This window comes from Cinclus cinclus, chromosome 14 (genome assembly GCF_963662255.1).
Source record: "Cinclus cinclus chromosome 14, bCinCin1.1, whole genome shotgun sequence".
Taxonomy (NCBI): domain Eukaryota; kingdom Metazoa; phylum Chordata; class Aves; order Passeriformes; family Cinclidae; genus Cinclus; species Cinclus cinclus.
The window spans coordinates 4,862,160-4,871,594 of NC_085059.1; the positions used below are offsets into that span (position 1 = coordinate 4,862,160).

The 9,435-nt window shown below is 62.5% G+C and overlaps 1 protein-coding gene across 1 annotated transcript; it reads left to right on the forward strand.

Annotated features, from left to right (window-relative positions):
* The first annotated feature begins 432 nt into the window (after window positions 1–432).
* On the forward strand, window positions 433–5,385 carry LOC134049641 (START domain-containing protein 10-like). Its single transcript, XM_062502209.1, has 6 exons — window positions 433–597; window positions 3,858–4,005; window positions 4,091–4,194; window positions 4,287–4,404; window positions 4,595–4,647; window positions 5,173–5,385. Exons 1-6 carry the CDS (start codon window positions 433–435, stop codon window positions 5,383–5,385), a joined length of 801 nt encoding a protein of 266 aa, XP_062358193.1.
* Window positions 5,386–9,435: the final 4,050 nt, after the last annotated feature.

The window sequence follows — 9,435 nt, forward strand, 5'->3', positions numbered from 1 at the left end:
CAAAGTCGGGCACAGAGATTGCCAGGGGCAAGGGGACAGCAGGGGTGGCAGCACGGGGGGCTCGGGGAGCCGGGGGCAGCTGTGCCCTGAAAGCCGAGCCACCTGCACGCTGCTACCTGCTGAATAATAGAGGAGCTGACAGCCAGCGGAGAGAAATGTGATGCTGCTGGGGGAAGACATCTGAGCTCCCGGCAGCTGCGATAGCAACTGCAGCCGAGCAGCCTTGCAGCCCTCTGGGCTGCCTGCGGGTCTCTGGCCATCCCGGGCTGCCCTGGAGCCCGCTCCGGGGGCACGGGCTCGGGGCTGGCAGGATGATGTGAGCTGCAGCGGGCAGGCAGCGAGGCAGAGCTCAAGGGCACAGCTGGGCTTGCCGGGAGGTGAGGCAGAGCAGAGGCAGTGCCCGCTCCCCGGGGGCAGCAGCAGCTCAGCCCCATGTCCAGAGGAGGAGAGATGGTTTATATCCCGGATGATTCCGACTTCAGCTCCTTCAGGGATCAGTGCGAGAGCCTGGAGGGCTGGCACTGTCGGTATAACAAGGCTGGCGTGACCGTGTGGAGCCAGGGCCAGGAAGAAAGCTGCACCGTGCAGAAAATCAAGGTAAGCAAATTCTCCCCTGCCCCAGCCCTGTGCCCGAGGGTCCCTGGGGACTGCCCCGTGCTGGAGATGCACACTCCGGCCTGCCGGGTTGTTCCTGCCCCGAATTCCAGGGTTAGATATTCCCCCCCCCCTCCCCCCACTCCCCCAAAGGTGGTTCCCAGCTGCTCTGCCGGCTGCTGCTGCTCGGCCCGGGGCTTTACCTGCCGGGATCCCTGCAGCCTCCTGCCCTGCGGGCTCACGTGGTGCCTGCCCCCATCCCGACACAGGCGGGAAGCCCTGGGATCGATTACAGGATGGAGATGCCTTGGCGGAGCCCCCGGACACGAGGGAGGCTCAGGGGATGTGTCCCTGGTGTCCTGTCCCCAGCTCTGCCATCCTGGGGCACATCCTCTCACATCCCGATGGGATGAGATCCTGCAGGAGCCCCGGCTGATGTTTTGGGAGGTTTGTCGCTTGCCAGGGGCTGGACCCGGGGTGCTGCGGAGGGACAGGGAGGTTCAGCCACCTCTCGGGTACCTTGTTGCTCATTTATTTACACAGCCCCAGTGGCACTGCCAGGTGACCCTGGGCACATCAGGAGTGGCTGTAGGGCACAGGGTGAGCACATCGTGGGCATCACGGGCTTTGGCTTTTCTGGTCACCAAGAATCCTGACTCCTGGGCAGGGATGGGATCTGCCAAAGTGAGGAGAGGCAGAACATCTGACCTCCAGTGTTCAATCAGGAGTATCAGGGGAGGCCTGGAGAGCAGGGAGGGCACGGGAGGTGCTGAGAAGGGAACAACACTCTGGAAGAGGTTCTCCCACCACTGTCCTGAACACAGAACACCCAGCAGCACCTCTCCTGCAGCTGAGGCATGAGGAGGAGCTGGGCACACACTGCTGCCACGGACAGAGCCCTTCAGGGCCAGGGGCAGGAGTGGCACTCTTGGCAGCTGCAATCCACATTTCCCTGCTGCCATGAGCCAGGGAAGAGTTTCTGCACCTGCATCAGGGAGCATTTAACCCAGCCGGGCATGCACAGGAGCAGGGGTTGCTGAGGGGTCAGGCCAACACCTCTTTGAAAAGCCCTGGTGACTGCAGCAGCTCCCTGGCACTGGGAAGGGGCAAACATCACATCCCTGTCCCAAAAAGAAACTCCAGGGCACTGTGGGCTGCTTTGTTACCCCCATCCCTGGCAGGACATGGAGAATGTGTTCCTGGAAGCTGTGTCCTGAAGGAGGAGGGCAGTGGTGACAGCAGCAAGGACCTGCCAAGGGTAAATTGTGCCTGATGGCCTCTGCAGGGAGAGGTTTGGCTCTGTGGGTACAGGCAGATCCGGCAGGTCCAGCCTTGGACAGAGCTTCCTGTAGTCTCTGTGTCACCACATCGGTGACATCTGGACTGGAGATGAGGATGTTGCTCAGAGCGACCAGGACAGGCTGGCAGGAACCCCTGGGGTCCAACCCTCAGCCTGGCAGGGGGGTGCAGTTATGTCCCCCAGAGTGAGGGGACCCCAGGCAGGTCCAGGGGAGTCAGGATCCATCACCCAGCCTGGTTCAGTGCAATCATGGGGTTTTTACCCAAACCCTGGGCACGGTGCAGGGTTTGTCACTGCCCAGAGCCCCTTCCCAAAATATGGGATGGAGGATCCCACCCAGCCCAAGCTCTCTTGGGGTCAGAAGAGCCCCATTCTGTTCCTTAACGGAGGGAGTTAATTATCCCAGAGATTCCCTGAGCAGCTGGAGCTTTGGATTTTTTTTCCATCTGAATTCCCTGTGGATGAGTCTGGGCTCTGGGTGCTTTCCCCATCCCAGCCACTGTGCCTGGCAGAGCTGCTCATCCCAGGCAGGAGGGGGATGGTGAACAGCCTTTGGTGGGGAATTTGGGGGTACAAGACTGCCGTGGTCCCTCTGTGGCAACCGGAGCTTCCCGGAGGCCCATGAGCTCCACCTGCAGCTGGAAAAACCCCTCATCCTGCAGCAGCAGCACCTCCAGATCCCGCTGGGAGGGTGCAGGCAGGGAAGGAGAGTGGGAGGAGGGGGCTGGATGCTCCTGGGGACCGCAGCACATCTCCGAGCCTGGCCTGGGCACGAGTCCAGCACAAACCATACCCGGGCCACCCGGGAAAGCTTTGCCCGAGATTGATGGGACCTGCCGCGCTCCGAGGGCCATCTCCGGTTACACGGCACCTCATCAAAGATGTAAGGGCTCTAACGAGGAGCAGATGACATCTCCCTTCTCCCCGGCGCTCAGAGGAGCAGGGCGGCCGCCTTCATCAATAATGTACGGCTGGCGCGGCCGGGCAGCTCCGCGGCTCCGGTTACAGCCGGGCCCGACACCCCCGGGAACGGGACTGAGACCCCCCGGGAACGGGACTGACATCCCCCGGGAACGGGACTGACATCCCCCGGGAACGGGACTGAAACCCCCCGGGAACGGGACTGACACCCCCCCGGGAACGGGACTGACATCCCCCGGGAACGGGACTGACACCCCCCCGGGAACGGGACTGACACCCCCCCGGGAACGGGACTGACACCCCCCGGGAACGGGACTGACATCCCCCGGGAACGGGACTGAGACCCCCCGGGAACGGGACTGACATCCCCCGGGAACGGGACTGACACCCCCCGGGAACGGGACTGACATCCCCGGGAACGGGACTGAGACCCCCGGGAACGGGACTGACATCCCCCGGGAACGGGACTGACACCCCCCGGGAACGGGACTGAGACCCCCCCGGGAACGGGACTGAGACCCCCCGGGAACGGGACTGAAACCCCCCGGGAACGGGACTGAGACCCCCCGGGAACGGGACTGACACCCCCCCGGGAACGGGACTGAGACCCCCCCGGGAACGGGACTGAGACCCCCCGGGAACGGGACTGACACCCCCCCGGGAACGGGACTGAGACCCCCCAGGAGTGGGACTGACACCCCCCGGGAGCGGATCCGACATCCCACAGGAGCAGATCCCACGCACCCGGGAGCAGACCCCACAAACCCCCAGGAGAGGACCCCACACCCCAGAGCACCGCGAAGGTGCACGGGTACCCCTTTGCTTGCCCTGCAAGGACATGGGACAGGGAACAGGCACAAAGCCTGGACCACCTGGACCATCCGTCTGAGGGTCATTCTAGCCCCGCTCTGGCTGCAGGAGCGGTGCCTCTGGGACTGTCCCGCATGGCGTGTGCACAGGGACACGGGACAGCCCAAAGTGCTCCTGCCCAGGTGGGCACAGCTCCGGCGCTGGGTGCTGCCCCCCGCCCCTCTCCCCACAGACCCGCATCTCCTGCAAGGATGTCCCCGCCGAGACGCTCTATGATGTGCTGCACGACACCCGCTACCGCAAGAAATGGGACTCCAACATGATCGAGACCTACGACATCGGGCGCCTCACCGTCAACGCTGATGTCGGATACTACTCCTGTGAGCAGCCCCTGAGACCCCCAGACCCCCCAGCCCCGCAGCCCCGGGCGCCATGGGGGCTGCGGGTAACAGGATATGCCCGCAGGGAAATGCCCGAGCCCCTTGAAGAACCGGGATTTCGTCACGCTGCGCTCATGGCTGCCCCTGGGCAATGACTACATGATCATCAACTACAGCGTGAAGCACCCGGTGAGCCCCCGGCTGCCCCCAGCCCTGGCAGAGCTGCCCGCGGGCACAAGCAGGGCTGGGCAGCTTGTGAAGTGCCAGCAATCTCTCCACAGAAATACCCACCCCGGAAGGATTTCGTGAGAGCCGTGTCCCTGCAGACCGGTTACCTGATCAAAGCCAACGGGGACGGTGCCTGCATCCTCTATTACCTCACCCAGGTGGATCCTCGCGGTGAGTGCCCGCAGGAGGGGAGGGGGCTCACCCCGAGTTCACCCCCTTGGCTCTCCATCACCCAGGAACCCGGGAATGGGCACAGCCCAAGGAAGGAGGGGTGCCCACCCCGGCCCTGGAGGTGCTGCAGGTTCTTGATGCCTCCCTTAGGGCTGGCCCTGCTTCTCTGAGTGACTCTGGGCTCTTGCAGGGTCTCTGCCAAAGTGGGTGGTGAACCGCGTGTCCCAGTTTGTGGCACCCAAGGTAAGGAGGGGGATGCGTGCCTGGTGGTGGGAACAGGGGTGAGATCCCCAAATTGCCCCCGGGTGGGGGCAGGATGGGTGACTCAGTGCCCACAGAACAGGTGCTGGGTTATCCAAGGCTCACAGGGTGGGTGCTGAATGACCCAGGGCTCTGAGGATGGATGCTGGGAAGACCCAGAGCCTACAGAACAGGTCCTGGGTCACCCAAGGACAGGTGCTGGGTGGTCCAGAGCTCACAGGATGGGTGCTGGGTAATCCAAGGCTCACAGGATGGGTCCTGAAGGATCCAAGGCTCACAGGATGGGTCCTGGATGACCCAAAGCTCACAGGATGGGTGTTGGATGACCTGGAGCTCACAGGATGGGTGCTGGGTGAGGCAGGGTTCCCAGGATGAGTTCTGGGTGACACCGGGCATGCACTGGGCACGTTACTGGGACAGACAGACCCCATCCCCTCCCAACACCCCAAAACCTGCAGTGGGGGAGCTGGGAGCTGTGCCCACAGCCCAGCCCCGCCGTGCCTGCAGGCGATGAAGAAGATCTACAAGGCTGGGCTCAAGTACCCGGAGTGGAAGCGCCGGCACGACCCCGAGTACAAGCCCTGGGTGTACCCCGAGCAGAACACGCTGCCCAGCGTGAGCCTGGCCGAGCTCTCCGTGCAGCACGCGGATTCCCTGGAAAACATCGACGAGACCGGGCTGCCCGAGGACCACCTGAGTACCAGTGACCACGAGGCCTGAGCCCTCTGTGCAGGGCAATCCCCTCATCACCGAGGCTTGGCACCCAGAGGGCACAGCTGGGATTTTGGCTCCCTGCTTCCCAATAGTCACATCTGCTCTCCAACTCCTTCATCATCGACCCCCTCCTCCCTACCCAGGCAGCGTGGGATCTGCGTCACAGGGGCTGGAAAGAGGGAGGATGAGCACTCCCTTTGCCCATGGAGAAGTCCCCACAGGAGATGGTGCTGGCAGTGGGTGTTCCAAGAGAGGCTGAGGTGGGCAGGAGCTTTCCCGGCACCAGGATATGGCTCTGCCACTGTAAAACCCTCAAAGGCTCAGAATTTGGGGTGTCTGTGAGGGTCGTGCCCAGGTTTTGCAGCAGCACAAGGTTTGGGTTGACACTGTCTGGCCTGAGGTCCAGCTTTGCCTACCCTGAGGCCAGGCTGGACCCACTCCAGCCTTCTGTGGCCCTCCAAGCTTAGTGTGACTCCCCCCCCATATCAGGGAGCCCTGCCAGGTCCTCTCCCGAGCACCAGGCTCACCTCTGCAGTCTGGCTCTAGCCCAGCTGGCTCAGGAAACCCTTTCCCCAGGTGGCTTGTGGGGTTTGTCCTGGCAGTGGGGTCTTGGGCCACCACCTGTGTCCCCACTCTCCCCGTGTCTGCCGCTGCTGTGGTTCCTGGCACAACAATAAAGGGGTTGGTGTGTGTGCAAGAGCTGTGCAGGCTGGCACAGGTTGGGGAGGGGGCTGGCACGGAGCCCACCCGGAGGCATCCAGGTCTGAGTGGGACAGGATGGTCCATCCATGCAGCCCCAGCACCCTGGGGTGACCCTCAGCAGGGACAGAAGTGGCCACAGCAGGACAGGACGGAGCGATGAGCGGGTGTGGGCACGGGACAGCTTCCACTGGACAACGGGGATTCACTGCCCTGGGAATTCACTGACAAACAAGGGGTTTTCCACCCACTCCTCACCCCCACCCTCCGAGACTGCTGCACTCCATCACCAGCTGGGTTTGAGCCTGATCTGATCTGTTCAACGTCAGTGCAAACAGGGATGTCACTGCAGCTTTTCGGTCCCTCTGACCCAGCTCCACATCCCTGGGACCCCCTCCAGAGCTGCCCTATGTGTGCTTCCCCCACACCTGGAGCTTTTCTCCATCCCAACATCTCAGGCATGGATCTTTGCTGTCCCCCTTTATCCACCCTGTTAGGACACAAATGTCCCCTGCGCTGCCTCGGGGGACATCACACACAGTGCTGGGAAGGGGACAGCAGGTTCTGGCTGTCCCGACAGTCGGATCCCAGGATTTGCAGCTGGGCTGGGTGCACAGAAGCCACCTCTGCAAGGAAAATGTGGAAAACAAGGACGGGGGATGTGCAGCTCAGACCTTGCCGGTGCCCCTTGACCCCACTGCCCCCAAACCACTCTGGCAGCGCTGGGAACTGTGGAAAATCACTCCTGGGTGCTGCCCTGATGGGGCAGAGCCCACTGGCAGCCCGAGCCCGCAGGGAGCTGGGGTGAAGACCCAACCTCAGCCCTGCGGGGAGCAGCCTCATCCCTTCACATTCCCCGCGTGTTTCTCCGCAGGATCCAGACTGCAGCTCTGCCGGGGTTTATTTTTAGCCAGCCCTGAGTGGGAGTGAGGAGCTGCTGCCTGAGCACCGAGAACCCGGTGGGGAGCCCCGGGGGAAGCGGGGTGACATCTCATCCCAGTCTCCCGGGATGTGGCCCGGGATCGTGGTGGCACAGGACTGTCCCTGTCACCGGTCTGCATCCAGCACTGGGATGCAGGAGAGCTCTTGGCCCCCCCTAGTATGAGCCAGGGTGAAACTGGAGAGGCAACGTGGGTGCCAGCAGCCCCAGCACAGTGATTTCTTCTGGAATTATGTGGGTTTCCTGCGGCACGTACAGGAAAGGGACCAGCTCGGCATCCCGAGCAAGGGTGCAGGGAGCTCGGAGCCTCCCCCAGGGGCCCTGCCTGGGATTTTGGGGGAGCGGGAGTGGCTCAGAGCCCGGTGGGGCAAGAGGCAGACACGCGGGGGCTGTGGCCCCGCACGAGAGCCCAGCTGGGCGCTTTTCCTGCGCAGAGATTGGAAAGGAAACGGGAAGCTGCTGCTGGATGAGAGATTAGCCCGGAGACAGTGATGTCAGCCGCTCCTGATGGATCGGGGGCAGCGGGAGCGTGGCAAGGGCCCCATCCTGGCCACACACCGTGTCAAACGTGCCCCTGCTGGGGCAGGATGTGACTCCATCCCTGCATCCCATGATTTGCGTCTCCTGAGCTCATGGATAGGTCTTGGGCAGCTTTTGGCCCCCACCACCCAGACCAGGACTCTGATTCCAGTGAGGAGCCCTCCCAGCAGCCTCCTGAACTGGCCTTGACCAGGGTTTTTGCCTGGAGAAGCCCAGCAGATTTCCAAAACTCCAGTTTCCTGCTCCCCAATCCCTCCCGGGGGCTCAGCTCTCTGCCGTGCCTTGCAGTGCCCTCCACGCTCAGTCCCAACCCCACATATCCAGCTGTCCCATGTGAAATTTCCTCTCTAGGGATGAGCCTTGAGTGTCCCTCCCCCTGTCCTGCTCCCCAGAGACGCTCACCCCACATCATCACCCCACACTTCTCCCAGCAGGAACCTGCGTGGGTGGGGCTGAAGGTAAAGCAAAAATTCTGCTCCAGGGTGCAGCAAAAGCTGATGGATGGCTGGGGAGGGATGGATCGATGGATGGATCGATGGAAGGAGAAGGGAGGAAGGGAGGAAGGGAGGAAGGGAGGAAGGGAGGGAGGGGGGGAGGGAAAAATGGATGGATGGATGGATGGATGGATGGATGGATGGATGGATGGATGGATGGATGCTCAGCCTGGAGAGGAGCCCCAAATGAGAAGGGCCTCAGCCCTGGGTGTTCCTGTGTGTCCCTGTGTGTCCCCAGGTGTCCCTGTCTGTCCCTGGGTGTCCCTGGTGTCCCTGTGTGCAGGGAGGGGCAGAGCAGTCCCAGGCTCTGCTCCAGGACCCAGCAATGGCACCAGAGGAAGGGGCAGGGGCTGAGCCCAGGAATTGTTCCTGCACAGGAGGCAGAACTGGTGCCCTGGGCAGTGCCCAGCCCCGAGCAGAGTGTGCAGAGAGGGGGGTAGAGTCTCCTCCCTGGGGATATCCCAGAGCTGTGTGGACATAATCCTGTGCCCTGAGCTCTGTCTGAGCAGGGATTTCGGACCAGAGGAGCCACTGTGGATCCTCCCAGCCTAACCCTGCCTGGGATTGTGTCTGTGGAGATGCTGCGGGGTGCCAGGCTCTGCTTCACCGCTGCGGTGTCTGCAGCACAGCAGGACAGAGATGGTGACACATGGCCTGTGCTCTGTCCTTCCCGTTCACACCACAGACCTCAGCAGCCTTCCAAAGAACAGCAGTGCCAAACAGCTTCCTCCAAGATGTGGAGGGGTGACCCTGCAGCACCCCACAGGGTCCCTGCACACCGTGGGGGTCCCCATGCACCCTGAGGGTCTCCACACCCCACCCACAAGGTGGTCCATGGAGTCACCCGTGCCATGCCCAGCCCAGGGGATGTTTCACACCCTGCTGGGGCAGCTGGTGGGGAATGGGAAGACAAAATCCTTGCCAGGCTAGTGCTGAATTCTGCTTCTGCTTTGCAGGAGCAGCCTGTGGTGAGAACCTGCCTTTCCCCACTGAACTGCACACAGGCTTTGCGCAGGGTGGGCCTCCCACACCACCCCCACAATGGATTTTTGGGGCACTGCTGGGGTGGGGAAGGACCTGCTTGAGTTGGAGCAAGCTCTGGGCCCTCAGAGGGCAGGGAGAGGTTATCAGTCACGGCATCAGGAGTGAGATATCAGCCTGTGACACCCTCAAGGTTGGGTAACAGCTGAGCTGGAGCAACCACCAGCCGTGTTGGGGCTCTTGCAAGAATTGTGTTAAAAGCACAGTCTGTGGGGAAAGCTCAGGCTGCTTGCAGGAGGGAATGCCCCTGGATGTCCCCCTTCCACCACAGCCCTTGCTGTCATCCTGGCCCCTCAGCTCACTCCACAACCCCCTACCCACAGGGCACCACAAGTGGGACGA

Excerpts from the sequence above, each read along its gene's own strand:
- LOC134049641 (XM_062502209.1), top strand. The coding sequence starts at position 433 with ATGTCCAGAGGAGGAGAGATGGTTTATATCCCGGATGATTCCGACTTC. Across the intron at positions 4,006-4,090 it reads TGATGTCGGATACTACTCCT|GGAAATGCCCGAGCCCCTTG; the intron begins GTGAGCAGCCCC and ends ATATGCCCGCAG. Across the intron at positions 4,405-4,594 it reads CACCCAGGTGGATCCTCGCG|GGTCTCTGCCAAAGTGGGTG; the intron begins GTGAGTGCCCGC and ends GGGCTCTTGCAG.